This window comes from Botryllus schlosseri, chromosome 8 (assembly GCF_051294905.1).
Source record: "Botryllus schlosseri isolate E-star chromosome 8, Bs_hap1, whole genome shotgun sequence".
NCBI lineage: Eukaryota > Metazoa > Chordata > Ascidiacea > Stolidobranchia > Styelidae > Botryllus > Botryllus schlosseri.
The window spans coordinates 1,951,065-1,975,232 of NC_137243.1; the positions used below are offsets into that span (position 1 = coordinate 1,951,065).

Below are 24,168 nucleotides of genomic sequence, written 5' to 3' on the forward strand. Positions count from 1 at the left end.
TATATTTTCAAGTCAACATTTTCAGACAGTGACAAAATATTCCAACGTCATCGATTCAAGTCAAAGAACGGCTACCCGATCGAAAAAAGACATATTAAACTTGGTGCAATGTTGCCGAAACGTAATGGGTGTCCTAAATTTCAATGAGCTCCAGCAGGGAATCTGATCACGTGTATGTTATATATCAGGGCTGTAACTAAATTTCGAGGCTCCGAGTCACAAGTCAATCTCACTTTCATAGTTTTGACTCGAGTCAAGTCGTGTCATTTTCAATTCACCATTGAGTCAAGTCTGAGTCCAAGTCACAGAGCAGAGGGTCGAGTCCGAGTCATGGTATTATGACTCGAGTCCGAGTCCAAGTCACACCCCAGACAACACTGTTTGGTGATATTGAATGATTTGGATTTATGATATACTAATTCTCCTCACTTTGAGCAGTTTCTTGTCGCATTGTCAAGTACCAGGATCAATAGACGAAATTCCAATAGGGTGGTCGCTGTACTGTTCTTCGAAATTACAATGAAATGTCGGTCTTGGCCGTCTTATAGCCTCGAGTCATATGGCTTGGTTCGAGTCATGCTCAATGACTCGAGTCCAAGTCGACTAAATACCCAGGTCAAGTCGAGTCGTTCCCGTATTTTGAGAAAATGACTCGAGTCAAGTCGAGTCGTCAGAAAATGGAGAGTCGAGTCAGACTCAAATCTGGTCAACCCTCCTATATACGAAAGTACCAATATTATTGGTCAAATGCATACGCAAACTTGAAAAAAAATCGCGAGACCAGCAAATCTATGCATACTGATTTTTCACAACAGTTATATTAGCGATTGGTGCATGGTAAGCCGAAAACACAAATGGAAGTGTGGGGTCTGTTGAGTCAAGCGTTCCAAAATTTGTTTGATTGCGAGCTAGACCATTGTTTTTGGAGGTCTACAAAGTGTTATTACAGCTCTGCTAGAAACAAACACTCGGTACAGCCCGTCTTATTCTCTCAGTCAACAGGTGATTGCTCGGGCAGATTTATCTCAAGGGGGGAATTTTGGCTAAAATTTCGGCCAAGGGAGGCACGAGATGAAAAAGGTTGGGAACCACTGAACTAACTGAAAGCATGCTGGAGCATATCGCGATCTCCATACACATTGCATCCACTGCGGACAACGGATAAGTGCTTTTACTTGTGTTACAAATAGGGTTGCATATAAAACAAATGGTTTTTTATAACACTGTCTAAAATATGTTTAAAACAGTCTTTTAAACAAAGCCCTTTCAAATTTTTTTTTAATTGTGTAATTATCACATAATTTTGTAAGTACTGTCCAAAAACTTGTTGTATGAGTCTACGGACGATGATTATCACCCGATATAGCAGACTTATTCGATATGGGATGGTTGGAGCCCTCGAAATAGTCGGTTCAACAGCTCTATATAGTACGTAGATATAGATCCTTGTTACGGAATAATGTTCTGATGATGATGACCGCCGACCGTATAAATGCTGCTAGACGATGTAGTCCTGTTTAAAGACATTTATGGTCCGTATATGACAGGGGTTGGAAGCATATTACGTCAGAGGATCGATATTTCCCCTATATTTTCAATTGTGAATATCAATCCATAATGACGTCACAATGGAATATGCGTGACGTCTTGGCTTAGAAAAAATATGTTTTAAATAAGGGCATTTTTTTAAACAGGTTTGTTTTAAAGTGTTTGTTTGTTTCTGGCATTCATGGTGTTTGTCGACTACTATGGTCATTTACACCAGGCCGATATTGTTCATTATTTTCCATAACTGCCGACTTATAGTTCGGCCCACCGCTAGGCTTTTTGTAAGACCACTTACGCCAGTGGTTCCCAACCTTTTTCATCTCGTGCCTCCCTTGGCCGAAATTTTAGCCAAAATTCCCCCCTTGAGATAAATCTGCCCGAGCAATCACCTGTTGACTGAGAGAATAAGACGGGCTGTACCGAGTGTTTGTTTCTAGCAGAGCTGTAATAACACTTTGTAGACCTCCAAAAACAATGGTCTAGCTCGCAATCAAACAAATTTTGGAACGCTTGACTCAACAGACCCCACACTTCCATTTGTGTTTTCGGCTTACCATGCACCAATCGCTAATATAACTATTGTGAAAAATCAGTATGCATAGATTTGCTGGTCTCGCGATTTTTTTTCAAGTTTGCGTATGCATTTGACCAATAATATTGGTACTTTCGTATATAGGAGGGTTGACCAGATTCGAGTCTGACTCGACTCTCCATTTTCTGACGACTCGACTTGACTCGAGTCATTTTCTCAAAATACGGGAACGACTCGACTTGACCTGGGTATTGAGTCGACTTGGACTCGAGTCATTGAGCATGACTCGAACCAAGCCATATGACTCGAGGCTATAAGACGGCCAAGACCGACATTTCATTGTAATTTCGAAGAACAGTACAGCGACCACCCTATTGGAATTTCGTCTATTGATCCTGGTACTTGACAATGCGACAAGAAACTGCTCAAAGTGAGGAGAATTAGTATATCATAAATCCAAATCATTCAATATCACCAAACAGTGTTGTCTGGGGTGTGACTTGGACTCGGACTCGAGTCATAATACCATGACTCGGACTCGACCCTCTGCTCTGTGACTTGGACTCAGACTTGACTCAATGGTGAATTGAAAATGACACGACTTGACTCGAGTCAAAACTATGAAAGTGAGATTGACTTGTGACTCGGAGCCTCGAAATTTAGTTACAGCCCTGATATATAACATACACGTGATCAGATTCCCTGCTGGAGCTCATTGAAATTTAGGACACCCATTACGTTTCGGCAACATTGCACCAAGTTTAATATGTCTTTTTTCGATCGGGTAGCCGTTCTTTGACTTGAATCGATGACGTTGGAATATTTTGTCACTGTCTGAAAATGTTGACTTGAAAATATAAGGTAAATACTTTCACTAGAGGCCTTGTTATGATAGATTAGGCTCAACATTTGCTCGCTTAGGATATAGTTGATTGAGAGGCCGTCGTTGGTCTACAAAATTGTCTTGCAAACTGCAGCACATCTGAACTAGTTTGAAAAAAGGGGGGAATTTGTATGTGAAAAAGAGATTTCAAATAGCATTTGAACATACTTTCAGCAAACAAAAAACAGCCATGAGGAGCATACGTTCGGATATAACTGGTTGACTACATGACAGTTCGGACATGAACAATTTGGAAAATCCGTTACAATTCTAAATGGGAATTCCTCCCTAAAAATTGCAAAATTCCCCCCAAGGGGGGAATTCCTCCCCGGTTGGGAACCACTGACTTACGCGGATGTGGTGGCGAGGAGGAGCCTAGGTAAACCTCCAACACCTAAGTATCGGAATTCTGAAGTCGGACTCGAGCCCGCACCCATTGGTGTTGCAGCCGCGGATTAGACCACTGCGCTATTTTGAAGACACTGTTAGTACAGCGGGATCAGCAATGAGGAGCCCAGATAATCTCCGACTCATAAAAACTAGCCCGAACCGGGGTTCGAACCAGCCACCAGTCGCCTCCCGTTTCGTTTCAGAGTGATTTTTGTCTTACACACAACTCTAGTTACGAATCGTGTCGAAAGATGCAGAACTGTAGTTAATGCAGGCTAGAGCCATGTTCAGAGATCGGGCAAGATATCTGATACCATATTTGTGTCTCGATCGGTGAATGTACGGGGTACGCCCGACTGCTGAATCGCACAAGTCAACAACACCAAAACCAATTGCAGCGGAGCGCTTCCCCATGGTCGCAAAATATATTGAGTACAGCCTTTTTAAACGCTATATCCAGCTGAAAGTATCCTAGGTGAAATGTAAGGTTTAGCCATGCAAAACATCTGTCTCGCTCCAACGGTCCAAATTGTTTAAGGACGCTGTTCGTCACTTGCAATGTGTGTCCTGCCGTGAGCTGTACGAGCTCCAACCTTCGTCTTCGCTGTCCAATGCCGACGAATTTTCTGAAATCTCGAAGCAGAAGGATCCCATTCAATGAATCTTTGATCAGGGCAGAAAATTGATAGATACCTCAACCAGTGTTGAACAAGTAACAGCGATGTTCACAAGAGCAGTCAAATCAAGTCCCCTCGATTTGAGTTAATTTCGAGAAATCTATAATATTTCCAGTTTCGTTGTGTTTGTACTAAAACGCCACGGTTTATTACAAAAAATTGTTGGAATGCTGCCCATAGGTCATCCAATCGAAATAGTAATATAGTTCAATGTACGCGTTTTTATTGACTGAAATACTGCATGTGGCCAATACAGACGGCGGAAAATAGCTATGAGAATATTAGCGGGGTAGCTATGTAGCGGAAAATAATGTTTTTAGCGTGTTGAAGATACCTGTTCCTAAATTTAGTCGAAATTGATAAGAAATGATCAACTTAATTCCCACACAGCCGACTGAACATATTTACACATGGTTGTAATGAGTTTGTAACGCCAGTCAAGGCCACTATGGCGGCAATTCAGGGCATGCCGAATCCGCCTGAACGTGATGTCGCTGCTGAGCGTTGATGGAACTGACAATCTCGAAAGCGGAAATGCAATCTATAATATAAATAATTATTGTTGATCAGGCGACTTTGGCAACTAAAACATTCAAGTCACGTTATTGAAATGACTCGAGTCAGGTCAAATCTTTCGTACACCGTGACTCGAGTTCTCCCAACCCAGGCCGCAACCCTACCTAAAAGGCATAACGCTGTGATTCTGGCACGACAACCGGACACACACTGTGCGCTTGGGGTGGGTTTAATTTGTTTTACCGTAGCATCTCTTCGGTGTCGTTCCCGGTTGCAATTCCTTTGTTTAGGCTCCACAACGTCACCGTACGGTACGTTTCGATTCGCTGTAATCGGTACTTCCGATTACTTTCTGTGCGTAAGTAACGATATGGTACGAATTTCACACAGTATATCCAAAATAATTCGACACCTTTACCGAGATTGCTCTAATAACGAAATAGGCGACGGGAACCACACCAAAATATTTACTTTAGCGTGGCCTGCAAATTACCCTCATAGTATGAAGCAGTTCAGTCCAGATCAGTTTATTATTAATAAATTTATTCATTCAAAAACACCACAAGATCACGATACCATGGAAAGATAGCAAGGTCTCGAAACGACGTGGCCCTATATCACGGGTCGATAACTCAAAACGAGTCGCGGGTAGGGTTGCATTTAAAGCAGATGGTTGTTTTAAACAAAGACCTTTAAAAAGAATGTTTGTTTTTTTAAAGTTGTATGATTATGCCATAATTGTGTGAATACTTCCCCAAAAACATGTTGTATGAGCCTACGAACGATTTACACCCGATATAGCCGTGGTATACGATATGGGGTGGCTGGAACCCTCGAAATAGACGGTTCAACGGCTATAGTACGTAGATATAGATCATTGGTACGGAATAAATGTTCTGATGATGATGACCACCGACCGTAAAAATGCTGCATGACGATGTAGTTATGGTTAAGAATATTTTTGGTCCGTATATGACAGGGTTTGGAAGCCTATTCCGCCAAAGGAGCTATATTCACCCAATGTTTTCAAGTGTCAATGTCAATCGACTATGATGTCACAATCCAATATTCGTGACGTAATGACTTAAGAAAATAACATTTTGAACAAGGTCCTTGTTTCAAACATGTTTGTTTAAATAGATTTTTGTTTTAAATGCAAGTCGCGGGCCACTTATCAAGTTTCCTAGAGGCAGCGGTCCGCATGAACGCAACGTTGAGACACAGTTCAGCAACAACGTTTTCAGACTTTTAAGTCAGTATAACGCTGTGCTGTCTAACAACTATAACATGGGCGTCGATCATAGATACCAAAAACAAGTATTATTTTATAAATGAACTATGAGCTGCGTACACGCTTGGTATCGACTTAGGGATCGGTATTGGGCAGGGTTGTAACCAAGTCACAAGGCTCCGAGTCACAAGTCAATCTCAGTTTTATAGTTTTGACTCGAGTCATTTTCAATTCACAACCGAGTCAGGTCCGAGTCCAAGACACCGAGCAGAGGGTCGACTCCGAGCCATGGTATTATGACTCGAGTCGAGTCCAAGTCATTGTGTTGACTGCCCAGTTTCCATTTAAAGGCTTATAAATCCACTTTTTATAACTCTGTTTGGTGATATCGAATGGTTCGCATTTATAATATTCTAATTTTCGTCATTTTTAGCAGTTTCTGGACACATTTTCAAGTACCAGTACCAATAGACGAAATCCCAATAGTGTGATTACTTTACTATTCCTCGAAATTACAATGAAACGTCGGTCTTGGCCTTCTGAGTCTCGAGTCATATGACTTGGTTCGAGTCATGCGCAATGACTCGAGTCCAAGTCGAGTCAATACACAAATTGACTCGAGTCGAGTCGAGTCATTTCCGTATTTTGAGAAAATGACTCGAGTCAAGTCGATTCATCTGAAAAACGTGACTCGAGTCATTACAACCCTGGTATTGGGTCTAGCGAGAGACTGTACTATCTCCTCGTAAAGCGTGATCTTGTGGAGGAGCCTAAGCCGGTTTCGAAGCGTCTCGGTAATGCTAGTGTCTGGGCCATTACACGTCAAGGCAATATGTCCAGCCCATTCTCTAGAATTACCACATGTCCTCGAATCGGAGTGATCACCCTTTTTCGGTAAATGTTTCAAATCCAGCTGTTTTCAATTTTGGTAAACTAACTTTTAAGATTTGATTAAAGTGTCCTCCTTTCCCGATTCCAGAATATGGTAACCCCACAGTCCCATTGTCCGATTATCCCTGTATGGAATGCTGTTGTCATCGCCGAAGCCGGTTCAGCTAGTGAGGAGTAGTGATGATGAGCAGTGAGCACAGGAGAATGGCTTATTTTGGAATAACAACAATAATATTTCAAAACATAAATTCATTTCATGATTTCAAAACGCGTTCTTCCGAAATTTCAAATCAGATCGCGCACCGCAAAATACGACCACGCGGGCCACATGCGGCCCGCGTGTTGACTACCCCTATCCTAGATGATGTAAAGGAGAGGCATACAATTCATCTCGAGATACCCGCTATAGCAGTTTGCGTCTTCCGTAGTGCGAACGCGTGTTGTTGTAGTACTGATGGTGTTTCGACTACACTACGTAATTGTACATCAGACAGATATTTTTTATTATGATTCATGACCTGTCGGCTTACAGAGAGAGAGAGAGAGAGAGAGAGAGTCTTTATTTTCATCGAACCAAAATACATAACAAACGGCAGTGATGGTGGTACAGAAAATATGCGTGCACAGTATTCGGTATTAGATAGGAATGATCGATAAGACCGTGAAGGTCATCTAGTCTGATCACACCAGCATCAAACAGGTACACTTGACTCAGAACAGTCTGGCTGTAAAAAAAGTTTAGTTACGAAAGGAAAATAGAAAAAAAATTAAACAATGGTAGCAAATGATCAATGAAGCAATGTCTGGGCGAGGTAGGGCAACAGTGTTAGTGTAACGACAAGAGGTGATCAAGTAGGGCTTTTTTGAATGGCATGGCGTACTTTCGCTTGTGCCTTCTATAAGACACCGGTTACTCGTCGAAATGCAGGGTTACATTGTCGCCAAGAATGCCCTCATGTTGTTGATGCAAACTTCGTCCTAGCTCTCGTACGATCTGGTTCGAGACGTAAATTGCGTCGAAAGAATTACATTACATTCATAGAAAATCACCAGGCGTGACGCATGATCTCGCCTGTTATTCAGAAATCGATTGTACGAGAGTAGAGAGTAGGCCATCAGCCCTCAGGCGGGTTGAACGTGGGTTAGCGTGCTGCTGTTCGAATCGATCGCTTGCGATCTTGCAAATTTGAGAACTAAACTAGTTCGCAAATTGCTGCTGCAATAACATCCCAGGAGGAGCGATTGTAGGTAAAGTACCACGATGTTTCGAAATAGATGCTTTGTAGCGTCTACGTCTAGTTCCTAGCACGTTGTTGTAGCAATAGCTAGTCTACAATAGCTCGACTCGAAGAGCGGTAGCATCGAAAGCATTCGAGCTGAGAGCTGTTTTGTTTCGTTACTGTCTTGGTATATATAGTTACGTACCCACAATGAAGTGTACTCTGTTTTCGTCATTGGCTCAACAGGTCTAGCTCTACTGCTTCTGGTTACATATTCAACTGTTTACGAACGAAAGGAATTCACGATGGGTCTGAGTGGATGTATGTCATGCTTGAAGTACTTGCTGTTCGCTTTCAATTTTATTTTCTGGGTAAGTGCCTTATACATGTGTTGGTAGGGTAAATTCATTAGAACGAATTGGTTTTCCGGAATGTATTATCAAGATAATACTCTAGGGAACTAGCCTACTTATTGATCGTGGAAGGCCACACGCTTGTAGTAAATTCGTTAATGCTATCGATGTCGAAGAGGCTAGTTGAGATAAGTACCCACACTCAAACGTACCACAAATCCTTCAATTTAGTCTTAAACAATTGTGCTAATATGTTACACCGTTGGTAGCAAATCTTATGCCATTGGTAGTGTGAGCTTACGTTTGTTGAGAGATTTAAGCGTGTGCCTTCGAGTCCATGTCCAAGATGTTCATTGTTCAGCCTCGCCACAAATTCGAGTTTTGAACCTATACTGAGCCAGTACCTTGCCCGTTGCACTGATTTTCAATTGAAATGAATTATTCATAGTTCCAAGTTTCACCGGGATCAGTGATGGCTTGACACCTTCCAACAATGAATATCCGCTGTGAGGGCACGAGATTACGCGAACAATACGATCCGTTACGACTGTCGTCATTACTGCCTTGGTAACATAATATGAAACGAGATTACTATATAGGACAGCAGTGTGACAGTGTCTAACGCGTTGCGATGATTCCGTGGGACATATGCGTTATTGGCAATCAACGGTAATCAGTGTGCAATGCGTTCGCTAACCAATGATATGGACTCGCGTAGTTACTGGTGGCGAGTCGTAGTTACTGGTGGCGAGTCGTAGTTACTGGTGGCCAAGACCGGCTTGTGATGACAAATCATATGTATGAGTTGACTGTGTGTCTTGACCTGATAGCTCGGAAATCGTAACGAATATCGGTCTGATGTAGAATGGCCATTGGCCATCGACCATTACCATAGATATCGATAAACTATGAATACTAAAACAACAACTGGTCAATTCAATAGCGTAGCATTTCGCGCAACCCGTCAACTCTTTAATCGATACAGTTAGCGAGCTACCAGGCCCAGATTAGCATTCAGAATACACATGGGAACTCACCATTGGTGCCAATTGCCGTAATCAATCCGACGTCTTGCCACACGCAAGCTGCGTACTGCAGGGCTGCGGAGTGTAATACGCCCTCAGTAGGAAGGCCGCCTTATCGAAAGACGATGGTCAAATGCCGTATGGATCGTGTGATTACAGGTTCCCTATACGAATGACATTAAGATGTTTAGCCTAACGAGTATTAGAGTAAATTGAAACCGGCCTGAACCTTCTGAAAAAGTCCTGCATTGACCAGACCTGGTTAAACTAGTCAGCATTCGTACTCTGGTAGAAGTAACTTCATAGACTTCTATCCAAGTTCAAGTAGCGATTTCCAAAACGTGTCAAAGCTACTTTCAGTGGAACGAGAAAATAAAGGTACGAATGGGGCCTACTTATCGTCGGTCCGAATTTCGAAAAGTATTCAAGTAACCATTTTCAAAGAGTAAGATTTAGTCGTTGCATCGGCGACTAATGCAGAATGACTAATTGTACCTCGAATCGGTGCGATTTTTCAAAATAAAGGTCATGTACACATTGCCATAACGATGCATTGTGCTTGGGCAATATAATTTTGGTTGCAAGTACGCGATCATGCAATATCATTTTGATGCAGTCAGCGAAACCTCATCCAATTTTTGTGGAAACAATAATTTTAAAATGAGGGTTCTTTTGTAAATTAATGGCATAGTTTAAATATTTGTAGGCTACTGTTATTTTCCGACATTCTAAAAAGATCCCGGATCACTATACTCTCATCGAAATGAGTGTGTGTTCACACTATACAAAGGCGGTACATGAAAACACGCAATTTCATAGATCATTAACCCCGTTCTAGGTTAGTTGATCAAATGTTTCACGCGGAACCGGTTAGCGTCTGAACATAATTTCCTATTTGTGTGTTTCAATTTAGAGCCAATGTGAGGCAATAATCGTTTATCAATCGGCGCGGTTTCCAGAAATAACTTTTCACATAATTTTGCCGTTATTAGCTGATATTGTTAGGTTGACAAAAAACGTTACACACGAAATTCCGTCTAGTGGAAGTGAAGGTATTGTTATTTGAAAATAATGTATTTATTATAAAAAAATTCAAATTTTACTGTCTTTGCCATGGAATTGTCGACTTGTTTACCAAAACGATACACACCAAATTTGACTCAATTCCAACCGGTAGAAGCGAAGAGTTTAAAATCTGGGATTTGAAAAAAATATTACTTATTGCTTGGCCTCTGGTAATCCAAGAATTATTAATGAAAAACTCGAATAACTTCGCTCGTACGGTTGGGACTGCGTCCAATTTGTTTTGCATCGTTTTTGTAGACAAATTAACAGTTTCGTGCGGTTGACAGTAAAATTCCAACTTGCAAATTTTAATTTTTTTATGCTAAAATGAAAAGTTTGAAATTCCTTCAGTTTACATCTACTAGTTGAAAGTGAGCGAAATTCGGTGTGCAATGTTTATTTAGCCAACCTGACAATTCGATCAAGTAACCGCAAAATTTGAAAATAAAGTTGTTTTTGAAGACAACCTTTCTGTGTACTCCATCACTAGGTTAATTTTCTCAGATATTCCGCGGTACACAGTTTGGGAATCGTTGCGTTAAACCCCCATTAATCCATTTGCAGCTGGCCGGAGTCGGAATACTGGCCATGGCCATATTCTTCCGATTCGACGGATCCACGAGCAAGGTGCTGGAATCCGACGCGGACCAGCGTGACATGTTTTACGCCGTCTGCTACGTACTGATGGCGGTTGGAGCCGCTATCATGGTGGTTGGTTTCTGCGGGTGCTGCGGTGCCGTTCAGGAGTCTAAAATGCTCTTGTCGATGGTGAGTTGATTCATTCGTGATTGTAACGTTGATAATATTCCCGCGGAATCGGCTGTGCGATAATGTTCTTGAACTTGATGTATGATTTGCAATCGGCGTATATTAAGAGCTGGTCGAAAGTAACCACTGCTGGTACTGACGTAGACGTAGAAGCAACGTAAAATTTCACATAATTAGCGATTCCCAAGTACATAAAAAGCAAGTGTTCTAGGTCTAGTTTTGCCTAGAAAACTGAAATCTAGCGATTCTCTAACTATAAATTGATTATCAAACTTTGTTGACTCATCGCCCTCTTATCAAGCTGTGTGGCGAGATCGCGTAGTGGTATAATTCACAGCTACATCACCAATGGGTTGTGGGTTGAGTACGACCCAGGTCGACTCCAGACTTCCTACCTGAGTGTTGGATGTTTATAAAGGCTCCTCCTCGCCATATCATCCGTGTAAGCGGTATCTTAAAAAGTCTAGAAGTTGGCCGTGCTGCCAGTCGGCAGCTACGGAATAAAACAAAATTTAATAAAATACCGGCTTGGTGTAAATGACCAATTGACCATTGTAGTCAACAAACACCATGAGTAAAGGCTTAAGCTCTTTCCAAACTGGATGCTGAACGTTACTCCCGACGACAATCAGCCGAAAATGCTCTGTTTCATTTCGATATGACTATACTATTCAAAACGTTTATACTTGCTTTACGAGATTGCCATTTGTACTACGCCTTTGTCTCTAGTTTGCGATTGCCCTGTTTCTGCTTCTTGGAACCGAGATCGGTGCTGGGGTTTACACTCATTTCAACAAGGATAAGGTAAGACGGAGTGGATAACCACGGTGTCTGTGGATATTAGGGTTGTTCAAAAATAACTTTTATTTCAGATTTTAGCAGCTATTCGCTGCAATTATTGTGTTGGCTAAAAAAAACGTTCGCACCAAATTTGACTCAATTCCGATTAGTAGGAGTGAAGCTACAGGAGTTTTGAATTTATATATAAAAAAAATCAAATTATACTGACCACCACATGGAAATGTCCCAACTAGCCTAATAAAACAATACACAGCAAATTTGGCTCAATTCCAACTGGTCGAAGCAAAGTTATTGGAGTTGCAAATCTTGGATTTGAAAAAAAAGCGGTATTTACTTTGGGTAGTCCGAGTATTATTAAGGAAACACTCGAATAACTTCACTTCTAGGGGCCGGAATTGAGTGAAATTTGTTTTGCATCGTTTTTGCGGACATCTTAACAAGTTCGTGGATTAGCCAGTAGAATTTGGAAAAAAATGGTATTTTTTGATAACAAATTCAAAATTTTTCAACTCTAATAACTTCACTTCTTCTGGTTGGAATTGAGCCAAATTCGATGTGAAGCGTTTTCTTAGCCAGCCTAACAATTTTAGTTTATAGATGCAAAAATCGGAAAAAAAGTTATTTTTGAACAACACTGGTGGATATGCTGCTATCCGTTTGATTTCCCCAGGTTGTGTCGGCCGTGGATATGAGTGCAGTGGACGCATGGAAGATATCGGCGACTGCTCGCAACGAGACGGCAATGGTTGTGCGTGGGATCGAGAACGATGTAAATATCGTAATCGTAACTTGTAGAGTAGAGTGTCGGAATGTATTCTGTACACATTTGAAGTTACGTCGAAATGCCGGTAATCTAGTGCCAATCTGATTTGTGAAATTTTTCTATTTTCTCGCATTAGTCGTATTAATTTGATACTAATTTCTGGTTTTCCTGAAAATGCTACGGTGGAGCTGTATAGTGCGAAACGAGCCAAGCTCGGTGTACACACTGTACACTGTACAGACATTCGACATTCACATGCTTAAGAGTATGTAATTTGGTTTGATATGAACCGATCTCGATTTTCGTTGTATTTCTGGCTAATTTTCTTGGTGGTTTAATGTAATTTCAAGGTGCTTGCGAATTCAGCAATTCTGATTCAGAGCTAATTTGGATAACGTGGAAATTTTCTAGTTGCAAAACTCCGACTTCCAAGGTAAAGGTTCCCAAACTTGACTCCACGCGTGCCGCATTGTACTTACTATGATTTCCCGCACCATTTCTCTAAGTGCGGTTATTTCGGATATTGTGCTACCGTATATAATCAGGAACCATTTTAAAGCTAGTACCGGACTGCATATCATTTTATTACCGACCAACAATTGAACAATCTTTTATTACGCAATACTGTCTGAGGAACGTTTTATTTCAGTCTGACTCGCCTGGTCTGATAAGCAACCTTTTCACTGATATCAGGTACAGCGAAGTCATAGAGTTCAGGAGTAAAGTGACAATATCTTCATTCTCTATCCTCTGGTTCGTTGCTATTGGTAACTTCCGCATATAATGCGTAAAAGATGCGAATAAAAAATAGAATAGCTCCATGTCGAGTTCTCTCAGAAAAATCTAGTATACGTACTTCATTTCACGTGTGATTACAGTACAAGCCAAATATAATCGTTCTAGTTATAATGATTGAGAATGGATTTAATGAGACCGCTCGAAAGTCGCAGTGCAGTATCTATAATTCTAAATATAACATCGATTTTCTCTCGCAATCCATCGCTGCAGTATTGTGTTTAGGCCGCATCTTGAGGTGGACTGTATAAGGAGGTCGTGTGTAGGCAGCATATTAGTGGCATGTGACGTATAAATTGGAAAATGAAATCGCGCGAGTAAGATAGATGGTCACTAGTGACTAGTCTTCTCGAAAAAGCGCAGCGGCACAGTCAGAGCTGATATTTTCATTATTGGCTAGCCAGACCCGGATCCGCGGCTTATCTATTACGTTAATCTGCTGAGGATGATTAAGCAATAGATATCGACTTTATTCTACGGCACTTATATCTCTGTTTAGCGAATGGCGGTAAATATGTTAGTTCGAGCACCAATTTTGACGATTCGGGTCAGGTAGTGATATTTACGGTCGATGTATTTGAGAATCGAAATTATATACCGCCGGGAGTTAGTTTGCCAAGTGAAGTCGTTGTTTCCGTGTTGGCCTTGAAATCGGATATTAAATTGGTGGTGGAAATGCAATAAAACTCAAGTTCATTTCAAATCAAATCCCTTTCTCAAAAGCACGAGAATGGCAAATGTCTGTACAGCTAGGGGTGTTCAAAAATGACTTTTTATTTCAAATTCTACCGGCTACGTGATAAAATTGTTAGGTTACCTAATTTAAGCCTACACACCAAATTCGGATCAATTCCAACCAGTAGCCGCATTGCTACAGGAGAAGAAAGTTATGTATTTATTTTATAAAAATTAATAAAACAAATTCAAAATTTTCTGTTCACCCCATGAAATTGTTGGGTCCTCTATAGAAACGATGCTCATTTTTTTATTGCCGTCGAAAAATTTTGGATTTGAATAAAATAATATTACGGTGACCAATTCTTTAATTATTTATTATAGTTGTGCGCATTTTTTTATAATAAATAAAAAACTTTCTTCTCCTGTAGCAATGCGGCTACTGGTTGGAATTGATCCGAATTTGGTGTGCAGGCTTCAATTAGGTAGCCTAACAATTTTATCAAGTAGCCAGTAGAATTTGAGAAAAAAAATCATTTTAAACACCCTTACTGTACTGTACACCCATCTTGGCTCGTTTCGCACTATACAGTTCTTCTGTAGTGTTTTCGTGAAAACCCGAAATTCGATAGAAATTAAAATCGGAGCGTAGATACATTTCTCAAGCTAGGTTAGGATTAGATTACCAGCATATAGCTCCGATTAGTCGATAGATAACTATAGTATCATCTAGTTTTCCACGTCTGCTCATTACGAATGTCGTGAAATGTCATACGTGCTTGACCTTCTGTACATGAATTCAGCTGGACTGCTGCGGTTACTACAGCGTGGCCGACTACTGCAGCCTGAAGGAAATATCTCTCGAAAGTGTGCTGGGCACTTTCGTGCAAAGTCGAGGCGTCGTGGAATGCAACTCCGGACCTACCAAGAAGATCTCGGACATTTGCCCGACCGTAGAATCGGTACGCTACGCTGTATAGCTATTTGTTTGATCGCGACCAATACTACACTCTAGCGAAAAGGGTGTGCGCTCACACCCAAAGGGTGGTACACGAAAACGGGACCTTACTCAAAATTATATCGCGGCTATAAATCCTACGTGCATGTATTGTATAATTTGGATTAAAACGTTGTACTCGTTTTATACCGCGGTATAAGTCTGAGGTAGGTTGTGGTTTCGTGTGCCATAGGTGTATATTCACACCAGTATACTAGGGGTGGTGCACGAGTGGAAATACACACCTTTTCGCTATGAGTGTATTGGCTGAAAAATATGAAGTCATAACGTTTACACAATACACGTAAACAGAACATATCAAACATACCAGACTTTCTTTCGTGGGTCTCTGACGGTCCGTGGACATATGAGCATGCGACATTACAGCATGCGACGCTTCGGCATGCGACAATTTGGCATGCGACACATGAGCATGTGGGTTAAATTACGGGTTAGGGGTAGGTTAGGTTAGGTTTATGGTTGGGTTAGGGTTAGGGTTTAGGTTAGGTTAGGCTAGGTTAGGTTAGGTTAGGCTATGTTTCGGGTTAGGGTAAGTTTTTGGGTTATACAGTCACATGCTGAAGTGACGCATGCTGATGTGTTCCATGCTGAACTGTCGTTTTCCATTGTGTCGCATGCTCATATGTCGGGCAACCGTCTCTGACAGCTAGTTTCGCAACCGAGACGCGTCTTGATACACCGATGCTTTTGAACGCAGCTTCGTTGTCTTTGTACAGGCGTTGAACGGATGCCGCGATCGTATGAAAGCGGTGCTGGAGAGCAACCTGAAGATCGTCGTTGCAGTTGCCATCGGCGTTGGCGTAGTACAGGTATCTAAGGGAACTTTTTAAGCTATACATTTCACCCTCTGACATTTTGACCGCTAACTGCTTTAGTTTTCGTAGTTAGGGTCTTTAAACATTTACAAAAATCAATGCCTTTTGATCCGTTTGAAAACATTAAGAAACGTCACGTTGATTTGATAAATGTAAGTGGTAGTGGACGCTGTTATATCATCTACGAGAATTATAGTTATATAATCGAATTATACATTTTCCCAACATGGCATCTTCGTGTTGTGTAGAACTGGTAAAGGTGCATATATAGCGGTTCAAGTTACAGTGATGCAAGTATCAATTCGTAACCACCAACATAAAGTATGAGATGGTGCGATGTGGCTATTTACTCGTGATCAGAAACTTGACATCGCGTCTCCAAACCGCTCATAAACATCGGGTGGTAATCTATAATCGATCGGGTTTTCAGCCGGTGATCAATAGTGTTGCCGTTATCGCAGTAGGGATGACGGCATAGGATTGATGTATCATGGTACCTTACTTTGAGGATGGTGGTATTTAGCCGAATCGATATGAGAATCTAATTAAGGTTGCTAATTTCTGGGGCTACATGTTACCTCGTGGTTGTGAGGTAGTTGTGTTCTCTCCATTACGGCTTGAGACGCACCTTCAGTCCTTCATAGCATTCGCTGGCCCTCAAGTCGGCAAGCACCGGCACCCAATTCTGAGAATGCAAAAAGTTCACACTCCGTAATAGTCAGTCGATCAATCCTTATATTTTGCCTATTCCTTTGTTTGCCAATGACGGTGTTGCTGGCTCAGAGCACATAGTATGGCCCATTTTATAATTTGTAGGGCTAATATGTATATTCCCTTGATAATAATGCGTTCCAGTGTAAACAAAGACGAGGATTTGTAGGTAGCATTTTGGAATCATTTGACTGCTCCGGCCCGCGAGCGATCACAAGTTTTGAATCCGTGCCACGACCCAAGTTGAGTTTGACACCTCTGGTCTGAAATCATACCCACTCGAAGTAATACAAATGGGCGAAACATACTTGGTTACGTCGAATGTAAAAATATTTCATTACTGGTCACCGTATGTTGATTTACAGCGACGTAGTCACGCAGTTAACTTGATATAGCGAGAACGCATTTAATGCATTTTCCAGTTTAGTCCGTATTTTCGAGATCGCAAAACCACTCTTCTTCCATATGTGTTTTAATTATCGTTTATCTCAGGGCGTTCTGAAACTCGGCTACCCGAGGAAATTGAATTTTCTGGTACTGTGATAATTTTCTTCCACAATGTCAATTTTGTGTTCCACGCGAGAACAAAGAGCAGTTTACGAAATGCCTGCATGGTTTCATTACCGCTGTTATGGTTTTATTTGACCTAGTTTTAGATTCCAACCTAAAAAATACTTTACCTACTATCATACATTGACTCTAGATTCCCATTCTTTTTTATGGGCACGCCATGCATGCATGTAAATCTAAGTGGTACGCAGCTCAGAAAACTTTAAGATCCAGTGGTTTATCTCATCATAATAATTTAGTCGTTGTAAAGAAGCATTTGTAAGCGAGGGCGGGCAACATACGCTGGCAGTTTCTACCCTGAAAGAGAAATTATAATCTGAAACATGGCAAACTAAAACATGCTCCGGCCCGTTGCCGTATGGTTTAACTGGCTATGACTGAGACTGAGACCATTGAAAAATTTTAGGCGTCACTGAATGAATCCAAGCCTTCCAAGTTGAGAAAGATGACCTTGAAATTACTCGTTCTGTTCGGGTCTACATACATTTGCCTGCAAAACTTTTCGACCATGAACATTGCCAAGACAAACTGTGCCTTCCAATCTAACTGATGTTCGCTGTTCAGTTCACATATACAGTCTTTGCTAAGGGGTTATACGTCCGACATGCGGCCGAAGTTCAAAAGAGCTCGTTGAGAACTTTGATCGATCACAAATGTCTCGTCGACTTCAACAAACAGCTATTGGAGGAGTACATCACGTTAATAAATCCATTAAATGCTATTTCGGTCTCAATGCTTCAACCGTAAAGTTTACATTAAATACAATTCGAATAACTCCTTGTATAGGTGGCTAAATGCGCGATTAACGTATCGATTCAGGAATCCGTCCCCCCTAAGTAATTCATTTTCCCATGTCAGCCCCACCTACTGGACAAGTTGCCAGCCGCGAGTTTAAAGCGTGTGTTCGTGTTTGGGATAATCTGAAAGCTAGTGCGACGATCTTGAATGTATGGGTCAAACTCCCGGCGTATGTACTGGATATACGCACACACTGTAAACAGTGCAGTGTGCAGCTGTGCGCGCCGTTAATTTAGGCTTTGGAACAGTGGTTCTTGAATCCGGGGGTGCAAACGGGTTCAGCCAAGACACGCAACAGACTCGTATAGTAGAAGTAACACTGATATGCAACAAGTATTCATTATCATATTTCTATTCTGTGCGAAAATCGTGTGTTAACGGTTTTGCTCTATCTACATTGTTGTTGGTGCATACTTCACTCTGCGCAACAGTATTCTATTCTCTTGGCGAAAGGATTGTGTAGTACCAACCCGTGTAGCACCCCCTGAAGCAGAACGTACCGCAGACGTATACCGTGGTATAAATTGAGTGCAACAATTTAAGGCACTTCTTCGATAGTAGGTAGACATCGAAAAATGTTCACCATGATCACCAATGAATGTTTCTCATGAACACGAATAAAAATTTATAAACGTCAAAATGAATTGTTGTTTTTTGTGTCTTTGGAGAGACGGATATTAGGGTCGGGTCGGGGGGTATTAGGATTGGGGAAAGAGGGATATTTGGGCTTGGGAGGGGATGTTAGGCTTGGGGGAAATTAGGGTTATTGGAGGGGGGATATTAGGGTTTGGGAAAGAGGGATGTTAAGGTTTGAGGAAAGGGGGATTGGAGTGGGTTAGGGTCAAAGTTGAGGTTAGGTATCCCGAGATTAGGAAGGGGGATATTAGGGTTGCGGGAGGGGGGATATTAGGGTTGCAGGAGGGGGGTATTAGGGTTGCGGGAAGGGGGATATTAGGGTTGCGGAAGGGGGATATTAGGGTTGTGGGAGGGGGGATATTAGGGTTGCGGGAGGGGGATATTAGGGTTGGAGTTAGGGGGATATTAGGGTTGCGGGAGGGGGATGTTGGGGTTAGGCTATATTAGGGCTGTGGGAGAGGGGATATTAGGGTTGGGTGAAAGGGAGATTGGAGGTGGGTTAAACCCCGGGTAGGGGTAATCTAACCCCAACGTTGAACCTAACCCACCTCCAACCCTAATATCCGCCTAACTCCAACCCTAATATCCCCCAACCTTAATACCCCCGGCCCCCTCCCGCAACCCTAATATCCCCTAACCCCAACCCTAATATCCCCCCTCCCGCAACCCTAATATCCCCCTAACCCCAACATCCCCCCTCCCACAACCCTAATATCCCCCTCCCGCAACCCTAATATCCCCCCTCCTGCAACCCTAATATCCCCTAACCCCAACCCTAATATACCCCCTCCCGCAACCCTAATATCCCCCTAACCCCAACACCCCCCTCCCACAACCCTAATATCCCCCTCCCGCAACCCTAATATCCCCCCTCGCACAACCCTAATATCCCCCTAACCCCAATATCCCCCTCCCACAACCCTAATATCTCCCTCCCGCAACCCTGATATCCCCCTAACCCCAACCCTAATATCCCTCTAACCCCAACCCGAATATCCCCCCTCCCGAAACCCTAATATCCCCCTAAACCCAATATCCCCCTCCCACAGCCCTTATATAGCCTAACCCCAACATCCCCCTCCCACAACCCTAATATCCCCCCTCGCACAACCCTAACCCCAATATCCCCCTCCCACAACCCTAATATCCCCCTCCCGCAACCCTAATATCCCCCCTCGCACAACCCTAATATCCCCCTAACCCCAATATCCCCCTCCCACAACCCTAATATCCCCCCTCCCACCCTAATACTCCAACCCTAATCTTGGGATAGCCTAAACCCAACTTTGACCCTAACCCTCCCCAAACGCAAAAACAATTCATTTTGACGTTTATAAATTTTATTCGTGTTCATGAGAAACATTCATTGGTGATCATGGTGAACACTTTTCGATGTCTACCTACTATCGAAGAAGTGCCCAATTTAATCCAAATTATGGAAGGTATGCACGTGCACGTAGCCACGTGGGAGTTATGACCGCGATATAATTCTGAGCTAGGTTCTGTTTATTGTATTATTGTTGGCCTGGTTAGCAAAGGTTAAGAACCAGTGCCTTAGAGAAATGTTCAATGTTCAGCTCTCAACGTGTATGGCAGTATGATTACATCATCCTGTAACGGTATGTGCTTTGCCTTTCTGTCCTGCAATGGGCGTCGTTGCGTCGTTACAAACTTGCAATGGAAGCGGAAGTTGATAATTATCTCTTTCTGCAGCTACTGGGGATGATCTTCAGCATTCTGCTCTGCCAAGCCATCGGCCAAGATTACACTTCGGGTAAACTGGCTTGAGGACAACACTTACTGTCAGCAACAACACCGGTACTCAATTCTCAGCACCGAGACTATTGCATTTCATACATTATTACATTAACATTTGTCCAGCCGTACCACGGTCGAACGCCCGCCTCGGTATACGTTTCAAGAACGCGCTTGGAAATATTCGATATCTGGTTTAAAACATGTCATACGCGACGCGAAATCCAAGGCAGTTTAAAATTTCAAGCTTTATAGTTCGATCTTCAATAATTTCCAGTACGCCGCGTTCAATTATTCATTGCAGTAACGCAACGACTGTTTGAAAACTGTTGAGTGTTGATACACACCGCCTACGCCCTCTGTGATGTTGTTTCGCCGTCATATTCCAGGGCATTTCATTTTCGTTTGCACGAATATTGCGTTTTGATATGATACAGTTTTGATTTGCTGAAGGTCAATAAATTGTCACGTTGTTAGCAACTGTCCGGATCTGTCTCATGAGAAAGTGCAAGGGGATTTAGACGCGTCGCATATAGCGCTCGGAATTGATAAAGACCCCCGATTGAATGAAGGCTGGAATGATGCACGTGGATAACTAGAAGATTCTGGTTGTCTACTATAAATTATAATCGGAGTGGTGAAATGTTCCTATGCTCTCACCTGGTTCAAGAGAGAACTGTATACTGCGACACGAGCAAAGATGTTCGGTAGGGGTGTTCATAAATCAGTTTCCTTCTCAAATTGCACTGGCTTGGCACACGTCAAAGGTTCATAGAATAGATTAAAATAGACTTATTGTGCTCGGAATTAATAATGATGGTGGATTCCGCAGCATTGAATTCTCAATTGCCAGGACAGTAGAAAGTATACGGTAGGCTAGTTTTCGACTTGGTAAAAGTTCTGAAAGTGATCTCATAAAAATAATGGAGCAAATCGACACGCAAACCGTCCATAGTACCGTCATGATCTATGTTAGGACTGGCTACTTGATGAAATATCGCAGGCCCCGGGTTACCTAATTTAAGCCTACACACCAAATTTGGTTCAATTCCAGCCAGTAGCCGCATTGCTACAGAAGAAAGTTTCTATTTTTGACGTGAAAATAAATGAACAAAAAATCTAAAATTTTCTGTTCACCCCATGAAAGTGTTAGGTTGTCTGTAGAAACGATGTTCACCAAATTTGGCTCAATTCCAACCAGTGGAAGCGGAGTTATTGCCGTCGAAAAATTTGGATTATCGATAAAATAGTATTTACGGTGACCAATTCTTTAATTATATATTTTAGTTGTGCCCACCGTAAATACTATTTTATAAAAAATCGCAAGTTTTCGACGGCAGTAACTCCGCTTCCGCTGGTTGGAATTCAACCAAATTAAGTGTGTAGGCTTGAATTAGGTGACCTAATAATTTTATCAAGTACCCAGTACAATTTGAGAAGAAAAGTCATTTTCCAAATTCCGTCATTTTAAGTCTGGTCTAATTTGGTATAACCTGTCTAGTATATCTATAGTTCTGATTCTAATAATATCTGTAAATGCTGAACGTGGTGTAGATGTCGCCCAAAAATCTTGCAACGTGCAACCCATATCGACGAATCACGATCATTGCAATATTTATAGATATACGTAAAAATAAGCACAAAGCAAATAACTGTTTCAGACAGCAATATCCGATGCAGGACATAAATTAAGAACAATGGCATATCAGTCAGTTAACTATGGACAAATATATACAATATGGGAGGTACTTAGGATTGCAAACAAGCGCCGTACGTCTCCCGCGTCCAGGTGAGGAGTTAGATTGTGAAGTACGCATATCTTGTGGCGGATTCGTTCTGAGTCGTGCCGAATTGTGATAAGTGGTGTGTCATCGTAATCGTCAGGACCTTGCGTGCCAGTGTGGACGTTTTAACTAAGTTTTCCAGTCAATGTGTAGTACCCTGTTTATTGGTTCTAGGATTATTGACCTTGAACTAGCGATTGAGTCTTACATGGCTACAATTTAATACTAAGTTTCGATCATATTTTCAGTGGAATACCAACGTTGAAATAAATACTATTATGGCTAGACCCCGTCCGATCTGTTCGCCACTACTCGAGAAATATCGCTACCGATCATGAGTGGTATAATATATCGGTGATTTTCGCGACGTGTCAATATGGGAGTAGGGAGTCAGCAGTAACTGGAAGGCCGATCTGTTTTTTTTTCTCTATAGCTTACAGACGTCCAGATGAAGCCCTTCTAATTTATTTCATGCCCATTATCCAATCATTGCAATGGCTGAAAACAATTTTTAAAAAGCTGTTCGAATAAATGCTCCGAAGTTGTGGAAGTACACCCGAAGCTAGATGCCATATATTTTGAATGTCGGCAGAATCTGTCGGCGTTATCGTCGAAGGTTTGATTTGTGTCGGTTGAAAAAATACGATATCGGACCGGCTCTCCTTCCGACACTGTGCACGCCTTGATATAGCCTATATGTAGGCTACATTTTTGTCCAGATGGTTTATGAGCAGAAAATCCTTGACTAAATGCCATCAGTACATGACCGATACTTTTCTTGGCTACTACACCCACATTTAGCCGTTCTGGCGGGTCTGCGGCTGAGTTCATACGCGTACTTGAATCACAACCAGAGAACCGATAACAATACTAAGAAATAACGAAAAAGATGATATGAACTACGTAAAGACTAAATAATGAGTGACGCAATACTGCATTTCTCTGCGCGCGATTCCTGTCTCGTGAAGAACACAACGTATGAGTCGCGTCGTGTGTATATGACTAGTTCAAGACGCCGAACACTTGTTGTATATTCCCGTGGCAGTCACGATGTGGAGCGTCATCGCTGGCATGGATTTCCGCATACTTTTCCGGCGATCTGTCGCGCAAACTGCGAGTTGAGCTGCTGGAAACCGCCAGCAACGATTTGAATGTTCGACTCGTCTCCCGACAGTTCGCGCAGTTGATCCAAATCGAGACGACCCCGCGGCGGGACTATTCCAATGACGTAAATCTAAACAGGTGAATGAAATTAAAAATCTTTAGTAGCAGTTGCTGGGGGTCTCGATACGCCATTCTGGTATTGGACTCTTTAGTCGGAGCAGCTATCATCAATCAGAGCACGCTTCTTGTCATGTCATTAAAAACTCTTGGGGTATTTTGTTGTATTAAGGTAGATGTTTTATTCATTTAGTCACGGAGGGCAGTCGGGTAGCGCCCGGAAAGTCGGTAAGCCACATCTGTTAGGATGCGGTTTGATTGTGTATATATATTTGTAATTTGGTTGGCTCTTTACGGTATGCTTGGTAGATGGTAGTGAAATGAAATTCGGTATCGCGGGGCCCAAAAAAAAGTGTGATATCGCAAGCAAAATTCTCGACAATCGCTCAATTTTGAGTAACGGTAGAGGTTTGCTTCAGTTCTGTGTTCATTTTCCTTGCCTACAGCTGCCGTCGTGCAGAAAGTGATAGGTAGTTGCAATTCAAAGAATTTTTATCAACGATACTGAGATTACTGTAAAACTTTGCTTCACAAAAATGTTCGCAATGTAGAACTGTCAAAGGTTCGTTTGTGAATGCGAACCTCTGGTCCTCCGCAGTACCATATGACACACTGCTTCCAATTCCAATTTTACGAGAGGGCTTATCATAGTGAACGACGCGCCACTTCCACGAAGCGAGTGACTCGTTGGTTGTCGACTCCTTCACTTTTATTGCGTCGACAACAT

The 24,168-nt window shown here is 42.0% G+C and overlaps 2 protein-coding genes across 2 annotated transcripts in view; one reads left to right on the top strand and one right to left on the bottom strand.

Annotated features, from left to right (window-relative positions):
- The first annotated feature begins 8,134 nt into the window (after positions 1-8,134).
- Positions 8,135-20,912, top strand: LOC145444411 (CD9 antigen-like). Its single transcript, XM_080322400.1, has 7 exons — positions 8,135-8,259; positions 10,896-11,099; positions 11,829-11,903; positions 12,571-12,669; positions 14,937-15,095; positions 15,868-15,960; positions 20,395-20,912. The coding sequence occupies exons 1-7, from the start codon at positions 8,194-8,196 to the stop codon at positions 20,467-20,469; spliced, it is 771 nt and encodes a 256-aa protein (XP_080178526.1). The 5' UTR covers positions 8,135-8,193; the 3' UTR covers positions 20,470-20,912.
- Positions 20,913-22,035: 1,123 nt separating this feature from the next.
- Positions 22,036-24,168, bottom strand: part of LOC145444389 (complement receptor type 1-like) — a 51,926-nt gene continuing 49,793 nt past the window's right edge. The window contains exon 43 of the mRNA XM_080322368.1: positions 22,036-23,454. Coding sequence (XP_080178494.1) covers positions 23,281-23,454 — 174 coding nt within the window. The 3' untranslated portion in view covers positions 22,036-23,280. The remainder of the gene's footprint in view (positions 23,455-24,168) is intronic.

Coding starts and splice junctions, on each gene's coding strand:
- LOC145444411 (XM_080322400.1), top strand. CDS start 8,194: ATGGGTCTGAGTGGATGTATGTCATGCTTGAAGTACTTGCTGTTCGCT. Junction 11,100..11,828: donor CTAAAATGCTCTTGTCGATG/GTGAGTTGATTC, acceptor CTTTGTCTCTAG/TTTGCGATTGCCCTGTTTCT. Junction 12,670..14,936: donor TGCGTGGGATCGAGAACGAT/GTAAATATCGTA, acceptor ACATGAATTCAG/CTGGACTGCTGCGGTTACTA.